This window comes from Achroia grisella, unplaced genomic scaffold, assembly GCF_030625045.1.
Source record: "Achroia grisella isolate CSIRO2021 unplaced genomic scaffold, CSIRO_AGI_Agris_v1 utg146, whole genome shotgun sequence".
In the NCBI taxonomy this organism is placed as follows: Eukaryota; Metazoa; Arthropoda; class Insecta; order Lepidoptera; family Pyralidae; genus Achroia; species Achroia grisella.
In genome coordinates, this window is record NW_026712636.1 from 5,141,390 (window position 1) to 5,160,839 (window position 19,450).

Sequence of the window (19,450 nt, forward strand, 5' to 3'; positions counted from 1 at the left end):
GCATAAGTTATGCTCGTTGTAATATTTAATATATATAATTCAGTTATGCTGCATAACTGAATTAAGACACGACTCAACGTACGAGAAAAATAATACTCGGGTACTAGTCGTAGTGGTTTAAGTTTGAAAAGAAATATTTCCGATTCCAATGACGGTCACACTGAACAGTCATACTCATAAATATTACACCGAGCATAACTGACTTAAGACACGACTCAACGTATGAGAAAAATATAACGTATTATTTCTCTCACTCACGTCATACTCAGGTACTAATCGTAGTGGTTTAATTTTGAAAAAAGAACGTAATGGCGTCCTTATTGAAATGCTCCATCTTGTCTTGCACAGAAAATAAAACATCATCGAGAACCGTGAATTAAAAAATAAATTAGTCGTTCGGAAATCGAATTAAGAAATTCTAATTTAAATCCGCCCCAATTTCTTGTTCATTCTTTTACATTCGTTTAGGCTGTACAGAGTAATACGTGTGTAGAGAAATTAAATATAAATTCACCCTCGCTGTATCTAGATACGCGGTAGCGTGTCAAAGCGTTTCAAGTAAACTGGCAAGGTCTAACTTTGCTAGTTTTCATATACGAAATATACTGTAGCCTTCGCAAGTTCTAAACATGTTACTTGTCGGTTCCTATTTTAATATTAGTACTAACTAGCAATAGAAAGTAATAATTGGTATATGAGAACTGGCCAAGTTAGACCTTAGGCTACAGTATATTATCCTAAGTTATAAGAAGATATGATACTTTATATTGTTATAAATACATTTTAGGACAGACCATTGAACTTGGCACCCATTTAGATCTCATCTCTTTTGTCGTAGAAGTCAACGATCAAGGTATATATCATAATATTAAACTCGGCTATCATTTCACATTTATGTTTTTGATGGGATAGAGATTTTTTCGTTTCTGTACTCCTATGAAATAATTATTTTTATTCTCATTTCATATGAATGGTACGTTTATAACACATAAACATTTGTAACATGATTATATGATTCACTAGCTGTACCCGCAACTTTACATTTGAGCTGATTGTGTAATAAACAGAATATGAAGAAAAGAGCTTATTCCTTTTTAAAAGGCCGACAACGTACTTGCAATTCCCCTGGTGTTGCGAGTGCTCATGGGCGGCGGTAATCACTTACCATCAGGTGAGCCGCATGCTCGTTTGTCCCCTGTGCTATAAAAAAAAATGTATTTTGTGATGGAAGACCGTATATTTTCTGAAGATATTTACACATATTATATATATGTTACAATATTGTGTTAATCAGACATATAATAGTTCTAGCTATACTCGCGACTTCGTCCGTGTGGAATTAACTTTATTTTTCTAAAATAAAAGTAGCCTAAGTTACTCCTTATTACATCAGCTACCTGGCAAAAAAAGTGCCGCCAAAATCGGCCCATTCATTTCAGACAGACAGACAAAAATTTTAAAAAATGTTATTTTTATGTATGTACATACATAAAAATAACATTTTTTAAAATTTTTAAAATTACAGACAGACAGACAAAAATTTTAAAAAATGTTATTTTTATGTATGTACCGCATTTATATTCATATGCATGTAGTAAAGAACGGTTATTTCAATATTACAAACTGACACTCCAATTTTATTTATATGTATAGATAATCAACAACAATCATGATTTAGTTCTTAATGCAACTATATGTGTCAAGTGTTATGCGATAAAGTATGTAATTATTATAAACGGTAAAGTTTGTATGGATGTATGGATGGATCTAAAAGAGTTCAGGCAAAAACTTCTGAAGTGATTTTGATGAAATAAATTTCAGGCAGGTGAAATCGCGGGCAGAGCTATTTATTATATACTAGCTACTCGCCCTGGCTTCGCACCATACACCTGTGTATTATATACGTGTATTATACACCTTTCTCTTGAATCACTCTATCTATAAGAACCCGCTTCAAAATCCGTTGTGTAGTTTTAAAGATTTAAGCATATATAGTGACGGACAGACAGCGACAGAGACTTTGTTTTATTGTATTCTTTATTGCACTTAAATACATTTGTAAGTATATTAATTACAACTAATGTTAACAAAGGAGGACTTATCTCTAAAATAGATCTCTTCCAGTCAACCCAATAGAGCGTGGCATAGGAAGTGCTGTGTGGGTCAAAATGTGCAAATAATATTTTTTATAAAAATGTCATAAATCATTAAAACTAAACATAAAAATATAATGTCCAAAATACAGATATTAATACAATATACATAAAGATAAAAAAATTATATATATATATATATATATATATATATATATATGTACTTCAATACCTAAACAAAAAATTACATTTATAATAAATATATGATAAACATAAATATATATTAAATCAAACAATAAATAATAATAATAATAATCTCAAGACAATTCACACAGCGCCATCTAGACACAAGTTAAGCTAGCTAAAGCTTGTGTTATGGGTACTAGATAACTGATACAAATACATAGATATATTTTTTTTTGTAAATACATACATACTATACATAGAAAATACCCAGACCGATACAAACAATCATACTCATTAATACAAATGTTTGTGCCGTGCGAGGAATCGAACCCTCGACGTAAAGCGGTGTGCTAGACCGCTAGACCACCGAGGCCGTCAAATACTACAAAGATATATATATATACAATGATGACACTAATCACATAGCAGTAGAAAGGTAGTATGATTTTAACTTTTTCTTAAAAGAACCACTAGATGGACTTTTTTGAATTTCCAAAGGGAGATTATTCCATAGCTGAGCAGCACGAAACGAAAATGAGTTACCCATAAACTGAGTTCTACTGTTAGGAAGTTTAAGGATCCTCGAGTGGTTTTGGCAAAGGCATTTGAGACTGGAAGAGGGGGGTAACAATTGAAAACTGTTTTATACTATGTAATGATTTAGACAATTTAAAAACAAAATATAGTAAGTGGATTCTGGAATATTATTATTAATTAGTCATAGATAGTCAGTTACATATTTGCTCCTGCATTAATTTAACGAGATATCTGATGTATTTCCGATAAATTTATAATATTATTTCCAAACATAACCGGTGGTTATTTTGCTTATACTAAATACAAATGTCAGTAGATAGGATTCTTGCCACACTTCTTGTTACTTCTTGAAACTCTTAATTGAACTTCTTCTTGGCAGTTATACCGAGAGTACAACTGTGTGAGATTTTTAAAACTCCGTAATTAACTCAGCTCGCTTTGACTTCCTAAAGGCATCAATCATAATAATTAGGAATGTTGTAAAATGATTTATTGCCCTTTCCACTCATAATTTATTATCAAAATCTATGATCTATCTTTGTGTTACATTCAATCCTAGTGTAAGAAGCACTAACCGATTTTGACTGGACCTTTATTCGCAGGTAACTGATGTAACAAGGAGTAACTTAGGCTACTTTTATTTTAGAAAAATAAAGTTAAATTCCACGCGGACAAAGGTAAATAAACATGAAAATCCGGTACCATCCTATTCCACAAGACAGGAGGTATTAACAACTTGCGCTCCAGGCATCAGCCGATCTAATTTACAGGCTCTTAACAAGGTATTAATTTATAGAACTAATAATTAACGAGTTTATGATAGCAGTAAAACATTATAAATTATATATGTAAGGAGCACCAATAAATGATAACAACTTAGGCTTTGAAGCTGGATACCGCAAGGGAAACCCCAAGTAGCCCAGTGACTTGTGACACGTGTGTAGGTTTAAAAGGCCCTTTTAGAATGCATTAACAGTCACTTCACTACTTGCAGCTTCCCCCCCGGCCCAACTAAGACCGAGATAAACCCATTTCTAATACAATTCACTTTAGTATCCAAAACACAACCTGCACGCTCTGCGCTCGGCGACTGAATGCCGTGACTTATTCAACGAAAGAGGATTATCAACTACCGACCTCCGTATTTATAGACGGAAGTCAGTGTAGTAGGGAGAGAAGTGGAGGTAATGGTTATCTTATGACAAATATCTAGGTTCGGACTATAAATACTAGATGGCGTTGTTTACAATATTTGTTATAATCTTTACATTGGGTACTTCATTAGTACTAAGTACAAACTACCTTCTTTTAACATCATTTTTAAATATCGGATTTTTCTGCAATATTGATGTGAACCCTAACACTAAAACACCAGAGAAACAAAGAGATAGAGAAAAACAGACAGAGAATTATCGAAACTTAGTATCTAACTATCTTTATATCCAATTCAATTCTAGAGAGCCTGAACTATTTACCCTGTAAACACCAGAGAAACAGAGACTGAATGAAACAGAGGGAGAAAGTCTAACTCTATTTCCCTGTCTTATCCATATCAACCCATATAAAGCAGATTTGAAAGCTATGTTCTTAAGGAGCTGTTGCACTGTGACCTACTTAGAGTTATTGTGCTCGCCTTTTTTGAGTTCACTGTCTAGGCCCGTTAGGAACAAGAATGGAAGGATTTTCTTAGGAGGGATGGTTTTTATCTCCTAAGGACTGAGTGTGTATAAAGGAGATATTTCGTTTATGCATAAGTAGGTTACAAACATGTACGATGTGAAAGTAAATAGAAGTCATTTTTAACGATATCATTGTAGATCTATCCTTGATAGTTTTTTTATATTATTTTGATTTTTATAATCACCTCATCATCATTACATATAAAACAAAGTTGCTGTCGCTGACTGTCCATCCCTATTTATGCTTAAATCTTTAAAACTACGCAACGGATTTTGATGCGGATTTTTTTAATAGTTAGAGTGATTCTAGAGGAAATCTTATATGTATATACTTCGTTAGTCTTATCTTATATAATACATGCGTGCGAAGCCGGGATGAGTAACTAGTTTTTTTTATATATTTTTTTTGTAACATTCTACTATATATTGCTGTCATGTTAGTCGCATTTTCTTTTATCTTCATAATTTTCCTAATAAAAGTCTCAATACCTCTCAATCTTCAGGTACATCAGATACCTCCACTTCAATCATAATAGAAACTGTAATAAATTTTCATCAAGAAATTACAGCATTAATTACAGGAATTAAGGTACAATTTTATGTAAAACTAGCTGTTCCCGCGACTTAGTCCGCGTGGAATTTATTTTATTTTTCTAAAAAGTACAAAAGTAGCCTATTTTTTTTTTATTGGCCCGTTTGGGCTATTGTCAGATACCTGCACCTGTAGCACTGCGATCTACATAGATGTATTGTGCTCTCTATTTTTTTTATAAGTAGCCTAAGTTACTACCTATTACATCAGCTACCTACCAAAGTCAAGTCAAACCTGTCCAAATTGGTCCAGCCATTTCAGAGATTAGCCGGAACAAACAGACAGAAAGACAGACAAAAATTGTAAAAACCTCATCATGGAACTTTGTACACATATTCTTGGAGGTATTAGAATGTACACATGTTTTTATTAAAACATCAAAAAACTTTTTTTTTTAATAAAATACATATCAACATTTACTACTTTATCGCCATCTAGCAGCCAATAATGAAGTTATGCGAGCGAAGCCGCGGATAAAAGCTAGTACTCAATAACTTTCTCATTGCAATAGCAATAGAAATAGAAACGATGGTATACGCTTCGATTTTAGAGTGCACGTTGTATAGTGGAAGTTATAGTTATGAGAGCACTTCGGCGATGCAACTGGGGAATTAAAAATGCAATTATAGTCTGCAGGCACATATTATTTTAACGATTTGTTTCTATAGACTGTATATATTAACGTTTTGTAAAGAAATCGATAGCTGTTGCTAATAAAGACTGTATTGCAACGGTGCAAAAACTAGTAATAATAATGAAATACAATCAAGTCAAAAATTATTCATTCATGTAGGACATTTTAGCTGCTTATGAACGTGAAATGTTTGTATCAACAAATTTTGCCTCTACCATCCAGTTCAGTATATAGTCCAGTCAAAATAGACATTTAAGTTAGGTAAAATTCGCATAGAGCTGAAAATTAGTATAGACGTTAAATAAACCATTACAAATGAAATGTCAAAAATCCCCATCGATCCTACTTGTGCAATATTTTTTATCCTAGGTCAAAAGTCAAAAATTCAGGATTTTTCCATTTTTCTCTGAAACCGAAAATATTATAGTCAAAATAGGATTGCAGAAGTAGTCGATGGGTATAGTAGATCGATGGGGATTTTTGACATTTCATTTGTAATGGTTTATTTAACATCTATACCAATTTTCAGCTCTATGCGAATTTTGGCTAAGTTATCATTTTTTTTGGTCTATTTTAACTGTAATATATACAGATTCAATTGAGAAGAACTGGCAAGAAATGCAACTGATTTTTTTTACTTTTTAAAAAAAAAAGCCAGTTTATTTATAATGTATATATATATAGGTGTCTAAGTCTAACATTAAATGAAAATCCTATGCATGAACAACTATTTCCATGCACGTTTGTTTTTTAAGCAATCGAATCTTAATAGATCAATAATAAGTAATAATACAATAGACAAAAAAAAATTAAGGAGACGAACTTCAGTATAGCCTTCCATGCATTCACCAGATCCATCGTACAAAAGAGAGGAAAACTCCGAGCAGTTCCCGGAACTTGTTCCGGGTGTAGGTTTAAGAGGCCTCTTGCGACATACGTACTCACCTGCACCACTCGTGCTTCTCTCCCGGCCCAAACAAATCTAGTAGGAGCCTGCTAGTGCAGCTTTAGATACACGTTCTAGTATATCACTTACTGCAGTTCTTAAGAGGCAAAATAAAATCTTCTCAAATTCAGACTCTATTTTGATTTTTTTATTTCAAAGGATTTTTATTAGGTACGTTCTTTATTCGTAAAAATTGTACTTATTTGTTATTTGAAACTTGTCAATTAAACTAAAAATCTTATCTATCATCATCATTTCCTTGCCTTTATCCCATTATTTGTGGTCGTCATATATAAGCATACTCTTCTTTTATTCATATCATCTTTCACACAATCCATCCATCTTTTTATAGGGTGTCCTCTCCCCGTCCATCATGAGTTTTATATAACCATTAAATACATGTTTTCCTTTAAGGAAAATCGGAAAAAGTTGTAAGTCAGTGTGATCTTTGTCAAAATTGGTGTCTTTATTAATTAATTTTCCTTTTTTGTTGCAGGTAGAAGGCATGCGGGCTTCCAAGGCACCCGCTGCCTTGCTACTGTTGCTCCTTGCACTAGTGGAACTGCATGCAAACAGGAGCAATGACGAAGTGAAGGAAAAATCCTCGCCGAGGATAATGAACGTGTGTGACATACGAGATAGAAACTCAAAACTTCACTGCTACTGTGAGTTGAATCAAGAAATCAACAGAGCAGTGAAGACAGAATGTTGGGTGTTTAATGGAGGTATAGAAAAAGCTGACCCAATATGGACAAGCTTCAGTACACAGACCAACATAGAAACGTTGGCCTTCAACGTGAGAGCTGACGGTGCACTAAAATTTGTACCAACAAAGCTGCTTAGATATCTACAGAAACTAAAAAAAATTAGCATAAAGTTTAGCTCTATAACAGAAGTAGAAGAAAATACATTTGTTAATTTGACCTCAATAGAAGAAATAACAATGATTAAAAATCAAATCGAACATCTTAACAAGCATTCCTTTAACAATTTACCGAATCTGGTTGTTCTCATTTTAGATGAAAACAATATAAAAGAAATAGTAACTGATACATTTTTTAAATTGACCAACTTACAAAAGTTATATTTCACAAGCAATAATGTGAGCGTAATACAAGATGGAGCATTCAGACATCTTGTGAACTTATTAGAACTGGAATTGGATAAAAACAATATAAGTGAACTCAGAAAAGAATGCTTCGAAGGACTCGCCAAATTAAAGCGACTTGACTTAAGTCACAACAAAATATCTCTTCTTAACTCCTTTGTATTCACCGAGTTGTGGAATCTAGAATCCTTGTTATTAGATTACAATGAAATAAGTATTGTAGCTCAGAGAAGTTTTGACGGATTATCGCAGTTAAAAAAGTTGAATTTGAATCACAACAACCTTATCATTTTAGCAGGTGGACTATTCGCAGGTGTAAGAGGATTACTCGGATTAGACTTAAGATTTAATAAGCTGAAGAGATTTACATCTGATGATGTGAAACCGATTTACGACAACTTGTTGAAAGAAAATAGTTACATTTATCTTGAAGGTATGTATTTGTTTCATTACATCATACTTTCTATAAATATCATTAATTTAACACTTATTAATATTACATTGCTGAGCAGTCTCCACATATTGCTATTCTGGTCTTGGTTGTATTATAATAACTGTAAATGGTACTACTTAGTTGTTCACTACTCGACTATCAAGTCCTCTCAAATGTATTCTCTCCCCAGTAGTCGCTATTGCTCCACCACCAATGTGACATGGCATGCCATAGACTAGCCATAGGCAGAGGTATTTATTCTAGAAAGGTAGTCTGGAGAATATGGCGCTGCTATTTACACGGCATAACTTAGTGGCTCCCTCTATTAACTTTCTTGCGATAGCGGCAATAACCCACATTTTATTCCATTATTAAGGCTGTATTTAAAGCAAATCATGACAGTTGGATAAAGCTTTTGCAACAAAATGATTGTAATCAACAATAATGTATTAAAAACTGAATTATAATAATATGGGTCATTATTATATATACAAATAAATGAAATTCAAGTTTCTGTTTGTAATTTCAAACTTAACAGCAAAATTGGTGCATCCGTTTCATAGATCAGCAAGAATAAGCAGACAGACAATTTTTTTTTAATGTAAGTACCTAAACATTAAAAAAAAATTGTCTGTCTGCTTATTATTGCTGATCTATGAAATGGATGCACCAATTTTGATGAGACATACACTCGAAGATAGAGTATTAGCTATAAGAGCTACTTATCTTATTTATTTTATAAATTTTTAATTTTTAATAAATTAAAGTTAACATCCACGAGGACGAAGTCGCGGTTAACAGCTAGTAATAAATAAGTTACAAGACTGTAAAGTCAATTATTTAAATGTAACTTATTTTTTCTGTGTGATCATAGCAGGAAAAAATAAAACAAGACTCCATTCCTTTCTTAAAATGTCGTAAAAGGTGGCAAGAAAAATAGTACAATAAAACAACACAGTAGTACAAAAAAGAAATGCTCGAACTAAAACTCTTTATAAAGCATTATAATAAAAGAATCATATTCCCCTTTTAAACGAAGGGACCAATATCATAGGGATATTAAAGGGTTATTTTAGTATAATATACACTATTTCTATCCAATGTTGCTAGTACTGAAGGTAGATTTCGAGTGGCTCACATTTCACTGATTACATTTAAATATAGCGGTAAACGGTCCTACCGGTGTCCCTGATGTCCCATCTCACGTCCCATCTGTTTATTCAAGGGACATCGGGACGTTCTCCACTGGTAAGTTGGAAATTTAAATTGACAAATATGTACCTGTGTAATGTAGATCCGATTCGAGCTCGAGATCGAGTGAACGCAGAGATCTTTTTGAGTCTGATTTATATAGTATTTATGCGATATAGCGCCCCAAACCGTCACCGGATTTCCGCAAATCAAGCCGGCGAAAGGTACAGTCAAATTTATGGATCGTATTAATATTATGTAACCTATAAATTCTGCCTAAGCTTCGCTATTTGTTCTGTGAAATACTGACATATACGTTCGCAGCTAGGCGTTGTAGTAAACCTACATGTTTCTTTTTTGTTAGTAACATCAGGCGGAGCACTAGTTCCTACTAGTTAGTTTCTTATACCGAACCCCGTCTTATCATCTTCGCAGCTAGACGTTTTAGTATACCTACACGTTTTTTTTTTGTTAGTAACGTCAGGCGGAGCACTAGTTCCTACAAGTTAGTTTCTTATACCGAACCCCATCGTATCATCTTCGCAGCTAGACGTTTTAGTATACCTACACGTTTCTTTTTTGTTAGTAACGGCAGGCGGAGCACTAGTTCCTACTAGTTAGTTTCTTATACCGAACCCCGTCTTATCATCTTCGCAGCTAGACGTTTTAGTATACCTACACGTTTTTTTTTTGTTAGTAACGGCAGGCGGAGCACTAGTTCCTACTAGTTAGCTTCTTATACCGAACCCCGTCTTATCTTCGCAGCTAGACGTTGTAGGATACCTACATGTTTCTTTTTTGTTAGTAACGTCAGGCGAAGCACTAGTTCCTACTAGTTAGTTTCTTATACCGAACCCCGTCCTATCATCTTCGCAGCTAGACGTTGTAGGATACCTACACGTTTCTTTTTTGTTAGTAACGTCAGGCGAAGCACTAGTTCCTACTAGTTAGTTTCTTATACCGAACCCCGTCCTATCATCTTCGCAGCTAGACGTTGTAGGATACCTACACGTTTCTTTTTTGTTAGTAACGTCAGGCGAAGCACTAGTTCCTACTAGTTAGTTTCTTATACCGAACCCCGTCCTATCATCTTCGCAGCTAGACGTTGTAGGATACCTACACGTTTCTTTTTTGATAGTAACGGCAGGCGGAGCACTAGTTCCTACTAGTTAGCTTCTTATACCGAACCCCGTCTTATCTTCGCAGCTAGACGTTGTAGGATACCTACACGTTTCTTTTTTGATAGTAACGGCAGGCGGAGCACTAGTTCCTACTAGTTAGTTTCTTATACCGAACCCCGTCTTATCATCTTCACAGCTAGACGTTTTAGTATACCTACACGTTTTTTTTTTTGTTAGTATCGTCAGGCGGAGCACTAGTTCCTACTAGTTAGTTTCTTATACCGAACCCCGTCTTATCATCTTCGCAGCTAGACGTTTTAGTATACCTATGTACACGTTTTTTTTTGTTAGTAACAGCAGGCGGAGCACTAGTTCCTACAAGTTAGTTTCTTATACCGAATCCCGTCCTATCATCTTCGCAGCTAGACGTTTTAGTATACCTACATGTTTGTTTTTTGTTAGTAATGGTTGGCGGAGCACTAGTTCCCATTAGTTCCTAATAACAAAGCTCATCCTATCATCTCCTGACAAGAGGATGAGCATGAACTCAAATCAGTTAGCCTATTGTGGCAATTTTACATGTAATAAAAACAGTTTCCTAGGGGGACTTGATGTACTATTTACAGCAATTGTATCACCAATTTCCATTGTTAACAATGTCCTCTCCCACTTGGTAAATGTATACGACGTGGCGTTCATTAAATTGTATTTCTCATAGGATTTTGTTAAATATAAGGGACAAATTCTCAAAGTTTAACTGTCTAATTAAATTTTAATAACATTAATTAGTCGCTACTAGATATAAAATTATCTGAAATTTTAAAGCCTATCTACCTCGATGAATCAAAAGAAAAAATATATAAAGAAAATTTTGCGTGTTAATTAGAAAATTGGAATATTCGACCTAAAAAGGTAATTCGGTTATCGTATAAAAATCAATTACGCTGTACAATCGGGGCGTACAAAAGTCATAATTAGCCCAATTCTATTTAATTAAGACTTGAATTGTTACAGGCAACGAACTACCTTGCGATTGCCACTTGGCGTGGATGCATAAACTCCGACACGAAACGAGAAGTACCAAAACAAGAACATCGTTGGAAAATTTCGCCTGCAAATTAAGCACCGATCTAGTTTTGAACTCGCAACTTGCTCTGTTTGAGAAGAGTGTTATAAGTGCGAATAATAATTACAATGTAGATAATAAGAATTTAGAAAACCTTGACGATAATACTGATGATATCTTTCAAGATGAAATCGACGAAAATAACTTACAAGAGATAGAAATTGTTAAGAAAGAGAATGAAGGGACGCTGCTTCAGATACCGATTGATCTGCTACCGTGCCCTCAAGATGTTAAAGTGACAGATAGAACGTACACATACCCGTCGCAAAACGAAGCAAAAGATTACAGAAACTTAATACATTCGTCACCAGGTTCTTTCCTATATGCAAGTATTTCGACATACTTATTATATTCTTTACTATGTTTATTGATATATTAAGTAATTACTTTATTTTACAGACTGAAAATTATATAAAAGAGATTTTATGATAATGTATGTTTAAAGAAAACTTCTAAGACATGCTGTGTCAAATGAAATTTAAACGCAATATATTAGAAATGTCTTATGTTTGAAAATTTTCATCATTGATCTTATTTATAATTTTAGTATTTCTACAATTGTTGTAATAACGACATACATTTCATAAACAACGCATTTTATCATTCTAAAAATGATTTGGAACAATTTTATTATTCCTGAAATTTTTGGTTCAATATTTTGATCGAATTTTATATTATACTTAATCTTGAAGTGTAGATATCTATTGTTAAGTATATGTTATTTACATTTTAAATGTAAATAGTTATATAATGTTATGTAAAAAAATGTGATATAATTGATAAGTGTAATATTACAAAATAGATAGACAGACCCAGTTTGTATTGTGGTCAGTAACGATATTTGAAGTATATATGTTATTTTAAGATAAAAGAAACTGTTTATATTAATAAAAGTTTAACTACTGATTTTTAGTAAATAATTTTAAATGTAATTCAGTGCCGATAAAGTTGATATTCAATTGCCATTACTTCTGTAATTACGATAGTTTTAAGATTTAAATTAATCGTCTTTTGTTATATTTTTTAAAAAGTAATTTCACGCATATGAAAAAGAATGTTAAATAATGTTTTCATTTTTCTCACGATTCGCGATTGTTTGCAATTATATAAACGGTTTATTTATTGTAATAAGATTATTTATGAGCTCCTGATATTTAAACACCGTTATAAATGTCTAGTCACAGATTGGGAGATCATAATTATCATGGTGTTAATTTGTTTTGTATTAAATAAGAGTGTAATAACTCAATCTTGTTGCCTCTTCTCATGAAGAATTTATTGCAACAACATCGCATTTTTAATTACATAATACTATTTACCGTGGATTGTCGACACTTTTGATTGGTGTTCAAACATATGTCACGTGATAAGCAGTGCTTCTTACTGGTCGATAATCAGAATTTGGCATCGACCAGAGGATGTTAAATATAATTTAACTGATGTTTTATATTTCTCAATCATTGTTTTAACAAATGATAAATATTCCGTTCATATAATATATAATTCTTAATGTAAACTGTGCAACTGTTTATTCATATAGTTAAACGGTAGAACCAGTCAACACGAATACCTTTATGGCAAATTAGCTTTTGCCCGCGGCTTCGCTCATTTATCCCCTTTGGGGTGGAATTTATCAAAATCATTTATTATCATGAATATTATTTATTATCATGAATATTATAAATAGTGCCCTCTCTCTCCCCCCCTTTTATATATGTATTTTTGGTGCCACTGAAAACCAGCTGTATGTCCACCTAGGACATACATTAAAGCTGAGTGGAGCCATTTCAGTGCATTTTTGGATGTAAAAAATGATTATTTTATGTTTATTTTTAATTATGGTAAATTAAGTTTGATTATATGTACATTTTATTTGCTCATTTTTTTTTTTTCTCGTTTGTTGTTTATATTGTATTTTTGTTACATTGCACTGAATAAAATATTTTTCTTTCTTTCTTTCTTTCTTTCAAAATCCTTTCTTAGGGGATGCCTACGTCATAGTAGATTTATGCATGCAAAGTCTCAGCCCGATCGGTTTAAAATTGACAAAGTTTCATATAAACTTTCATCCCCTATTTTATCCCTTTGGGGGTAGAATTAATCAAAATCCTTTCTTAGCGGATGCCTACGTCATAACATCTACCTGCATGCCAAATTTCAGCCCGATCTGTCCAGTGGTTTCGGCTGTTCGTTGATAGATCACTATGTCAGTCACCTTTGAGTTATATATATTTAGATAATGGTATTTACCACTCTCGACGTTTGTCATACAATTATTTGTGTTTAAAACCATTTAACTATATTAATAACTAGCTACTCGCCCCGGCTTCGCCCGGGTGTACATGTATTATATACATAAACCTTCCTCTAGAATCACTCTGTCTATTTTAAAAAACCGTTTCAAAATCCGTTGCGTAGGTTTAAAGATTAACATATATAAGGACAGACAGCGACAGCGACTTTTTTTTATACTATGTAATGATGTGTACTTAACGCGAAATTTTAAAAATAAGTTAGTAACTGGTGTTGTGATAATTTTCAAACTACATATGTCGTTTGTATGATAGCGGGGTCCTGCGGGGGTCAAGTCCAGAGCGTGCCCGTCGCGACCCCTGCCAGTCTGATGACTGCAATCTGGACCTAGACCGACCGCCCCGTCGATGTAACACCACGGCAGGACTATATGTCAAATTCAAATTCAAAATATCTTTATTCATGTAGGTCTATTACTGACTCTTATGATATGTCAAATCTACCGTCAGTTCGGAATGATATCGAGATGAGAAGAACTGACAAGAAACTCAGCTCGTTTCTTTTCAAATTAATATTATACATGTTTACAATAATACAGATTAATTTTTTAATTCAAACTTGGGAGAATAGAGTGACCACCGGCATATGCTATTGCAAAAGTAAATAGTCTAATCAGTGTTCGCAACCCAAACAGACCAGTCCCCACAAGCAGCACCCGTTCACGAGTATGACGGATGAGCCAGCCGTCATTGCACTCAATCTTAATTGAGGGAACACATGGACCCGGCCCACCACGCCGCCACAAGTTTGAACTTTATAGCGAGCATGACTGTTTCAAGTTACTCCACTACGTCATTTATATTATTTACAGCATAGGCTGTAACAATCACAGTTTTCACCCATTACAATTTTTAAATTACAATATGTCATTACTAATTTGGCAGTAAATATACCGTTTCGTATATCAAACTAAAAGATATGCCCCGTCGATATCAATCATGCTATAAAATTTGAAATAGAATCTTGTATTACATATATTTGGGGCTCACACAATATCCGTTTCAATAGTTAGAAAAAATTCTTCATATTAAAAAGAAGAAAATAAATTTAGTAAATTCGTCAAATGGTTGAAAACACTACTTTATAATAAGACCTATTACCACCTCACTTAATATTCATTTCAATATATAGCAAACAATATTGATATTAAAAAGAAAAATATAACTTTATTAAATTCGCTAAATTGTTGGGGCAGTAAAGTCCTCGAGTGGCGACCACGGACCGGAAGACGCAGCGTGGGAAGGCCTCCAGCAAGGTGGACCGACGATCTGGTCAAGACCGCTGGAAGGCATTGGATGCGAGCAGCGCAGGACCGATCGTCGTGGAAATCTTTGGGGGAGGCCTATGTCCAGCAGTGGACGTCTTCCGAGCTGCGATGATGATGATGATGATGATAATTGTATTACTTTTTCATTAATATATCTGTTCAAAAATGTAAGTAGGCAAATTTTGGCTGCCCTCTTTTTTCCCTGCCATAATGTGGACTGTTGAAAAGAATAACTTACCGAGCCAACACGCGCGAGAGACGTTCCTAACCTAAAAGTAATAAATTAAAAACCTTTTCAACTCTGTCAACATCAACGTTAGTATTACTAGCAGATAGACACAGTGCATGCTTATAAGAGCAAAAGAGAACATAATTTTCTCATCAAATCATTTGGGAATACAAAATAATCGAAATAAAATTTTCTCTCTACAAGAATTTTGTTATTGAAAAAATAAATATGCAGGCCGCATGTATCTTGCGGGCCATGTTTTGGACAGCTCTGCTTAACTAATAATCCCACAGTTATTATATTTTGGCATTAGACACGTGTTAAGTGGACTGCGTCATCCGCATGAGCCACATTACTTGTATTCTCCGTAAAGTACATATTACCAAGATATGTATGAAGATATATAAATAAACATAATTGTATAAAATCATTAAAATATGACGGCCTCGGTGGTCAAGTGGTATAGCACACTGCTTTACTTCCGAAGGTCGCGGGTTGTTTCCTCGCACGGCACAATCATTTGTATTCATGAGTATGATTGTTTATCGGTCTGGGTGTTTTCTATATATATTATGTATACATTTGCAAAAAATATATGTATTTGTATCAGTTGTCTAGTACCCATAACACAAGCTGCTAAGTATGGAACTAGATGGCGCTGTGTCCTGAAATACTATATTATTATTATTATTTAATCAGTTCCATTATACATATAGAACCTACATATAAAACCTAAACTTTAATATAATTTACATATACATTTTAATGTAAATATTTAATGTGACAATGATGTTGATTTGTATGAGTAAATTAAGGAAATTTATTACCTTAAAGGTAATTTGTTGTAAGTTGTTTCTCCAAATAAAGATTAAGGTACTGGACAATGAACATTTTATAATACTGTGACTGGAATTCAACAAACTAAATAAGTATGTAGACTCGTTTAAATAAAAGTACTATTGATCAGAAAGTATATTAAATGTACGTGAGTATACTGTGAGTATAGTTGGCCGAGATATATCGAGTTCCAATAGTAATAACTAACAAAGACGTGTGAAGGTAGACGAATATGTTTACTCATAAATTATTTATTTAAATATATACGAGTATAAAAAGATTTTTTTTATACTGTAGTGGCAAATAAGCATGCGCCCCACCTGATGGTAAATAGTTACCGTAGCCTATGGACGCCTGAAACACCAGGGGTGTCACGTGCTCATTGCCGACCCTTAATATAAGAAGGGTTTCTTGAAAAACCCCATGCTGTAGTCTCGTGAGAAAACCTCAGCAGGAAGTTCAGTCCACAATCTAAGTGTAAAACATAATTCATTCAACATCAATCATACGCTGTATTCACACAATGATAATCGTACATACATACAGAGAAACACACACGCATATACTACTATGTTGCCTAGTATTGCCTGAATTTTTCTTATTCTACTCAAAGTTGTATCTGCCTTACCCATGAGCCGAGCGTGGGGGCGGATCTATATAACAGGTTTTCGATTGCGATGGTGAAAGGTGGCCGTAGGCATCATGTCGAACAATTCCTCAGAACACAGTCCGTTGTATAATCGGTAGAACACACAAAGCGAAGCGAAGTCTCGCCTCAAAGTAAGTGGCTCGATACCGTCAGAGAGATTGGAATCATCGACAATTCTCATAGCACGTCTCTGAACCGAGTCAAAAGGACCGAGCTGATATCCAGGTGCTCCCGCCCAAAGATGAGAGCAGTACTCCATGTGCGGCCGAACTTGAGACTTATATAAGAGGAGTCTCTAGTCCGCAGTGAAATACCACTTCGCTCTATTGAGCACACCGAGTTTTTTGGACGCCAGCTTAACCTTTTCTTCGAGGTGACTACGGAACTCAACTGTGCTAGAGATGTCGATACCGAGAATCCCAAACTCTTAGAGATGGTAATGGACGTGTTCTGGAATTGCGGAGCCACAGCAAAAGGGGTTTTCTTAGCGGTGAACGCGCAGGCTTGTGTTCAAAGTTCAATTCAACCCTACCAAGAGGTAGGGTTGAATTGAACTAAGTTCAGTCGCCCCCAATCGGAGACTCTGGTGAGAGTACTCTTACTAGTACTTCGAATACTAATCATGGAGTGGAATAAATAAATTTTATTATTATTTACCATCTACTCGCTGCTCTTCAGTTTACCCGTGATCATGGCCGTTTCTGCCGAAATATCGGGAACTCGATATAAATAAAACGTGGTAAGATCCCGTGATTTACTTATCATAAGTACTGCTGATGTTAATATTTTTCTATATCTATACAGCTTCGTATTTTATACCTTATTACTTTAACAACAATGTCTTAAAACACAAATTATGTTTTTAATAAATTTCTTATTTCTAATGTATCACTTCATTGTGAAATTTGAAATTGGTTTATTTATTTTATAAACGAATTGAACTAAAAATCAATAAATTTCTCATTTCTAATGTACCACTGCATTATGAAATTTGAAATTAGTTTATTTACGTTAGAAATGAATTAAACTAATTTATACTATTTAAATTTATAAGATATAAATTAAATGTTGTATATATTTACTGTAACTATATTTAATATACATGTGAGATTGTTTAATAATTATTAAGAACAAAGAGTTCAGTTATCAGTTAATTCGTGAGTTCTACAAGTGACAATGAAATAATAAGTTATGTTAGTATGTACGTATTTATTGTAAACTTATTTTATACTTTTTTGTTTAATTTCTAAATTAACTTCTGTAAATATTTAGTATGTTATATTAAAGTATTGAAATTGGACAAATTAATAATGTTGTTTTTTATACGTTTTATTTGAAATTTACTATTTTTTATGAAGATTAACATTAGGTTTAGTTTTGTTGTATGTGCCCATACATTACGACTTGTAATAAAATTTATAATGAACACGACTATTGTACGAATTCAAAGTTTCATTTAGTCTTAAGATATTTTTTTTATAATTGATGCTACTTCAAATAATTTGTAAAAATCACGGGATCTCACTACGTTTTATATTTATATACTGCAGATTACTCGTGATCATGGCGGTTGAAACACTGCCGAAATATCGGGAACTCAGTATATAAATATAAAACGTGGTAAGATCCCGTGATTTTTACTAATTATACGTTCAAATAAATTATATATTTTTTTTTAATTGGAATGTGTTTATGACAAAGTTAATAGTGATGTAATTAATTAATCACTTTATAAATATACAAAAATGTTGTAAATTTACTTTGTATTATTTAAATAAAAGTTGATGTTGAATTGTTTTTTTATTTGTCATTCATCAAGCTCCTATTGATAGTAGAGTAATGTTTGTAATTAAATTTCTCGTTATCACAAGGAAATTAAACACGGCCGCATCCTGCATTAGAAGAAACAGTTTTCTAATTGAAAACGTGTCGGTCGACATTGTGATGGAAGCGGTTTTAAAAATAAAAGCTGTTATAATAATAATAATAATAATAATAATAATGTTTTATTTGTACAACCTCGAGATTACTAAATTAAAAAGGAGAGTACATAACAGTTAAAGTTCATTAGCTAGGTAATCAAAGAGAAGAAAGTTGTGCAATACAAAGTGAGGACCCTGATATCCTAAACTAGATATTACACGTGTGTTATATATATCAGTACTCTCTTGTCACATATACTATATATATATCGAGATCGAATCGAAAGCCAGGGCTAACTATATTTAATTGTACCGTGCCTTTATGAATAAAGTTTATTATTATTATTATTATTTATTTATTTTTTCTCAACTTTTGCTGGTTTTCTCCACACTTACGGGCCGAAACCAAGTAAGTGCAGTGTGTGTGTATGTGTGTGTGCGCGTGTATGTATGTGTGAGTGTGTGTGTACTTATTGTGTGCCTGGTGTGACTGGTGTTATATCATTTTCATCGATTTCGAGACATTTTCGGACTGTACGACAGGTATTTAAGATGGCAGCCTTTTGAATGGTGATGTAAAGTGTTTT

At 33.5% G+C, this 19,450-nt stretch overlaps 1 protein-coding gene across 1 annotated transcript; it reads left to right on the forward strand.

Annotated features, from left to right (window-relative positions):
* Positions 1 to 7,172: 7,172 nt before the first annotated feature.
* LOC131855561 (connectin-like) lies at positions 7,173 to 12,050 on the forward strand. The gene is made up of 3 exons (XM_059206836.1): positions 7,173 to 8,208; positions 11,535 to 11,975; positions 12,046 to 12,050. Exons 1-3 carry the CDS (start codon positions 7,173 to 7,175, stop codon positions 12,048 to 12,050), a joined length of 1,482 nt encoding a protein of 493 aa, XP_059062819.1.
* The last annotated feature ends 7,400 nt before the right edge of the window (positions 12,051 to 19,450 follow it).

Excerpts from the sequence above, each read along its gene's own strand:
- LOC131855561 (XM_059206836.1), top strand. The coding sequence starts at position 7,173 with ATGCGGGCTTCCAAGGCACCCGCTGCCTTGCTACTGTTGCTCCTTGCA. Across the intron at positions 8,209-11,534 it reads TAGTTACATTTATCTTGAAG|GCAACGAACTACCTTGCGAT; the intron begins GTATGTATTTGT and ends GAATTGTTACAG.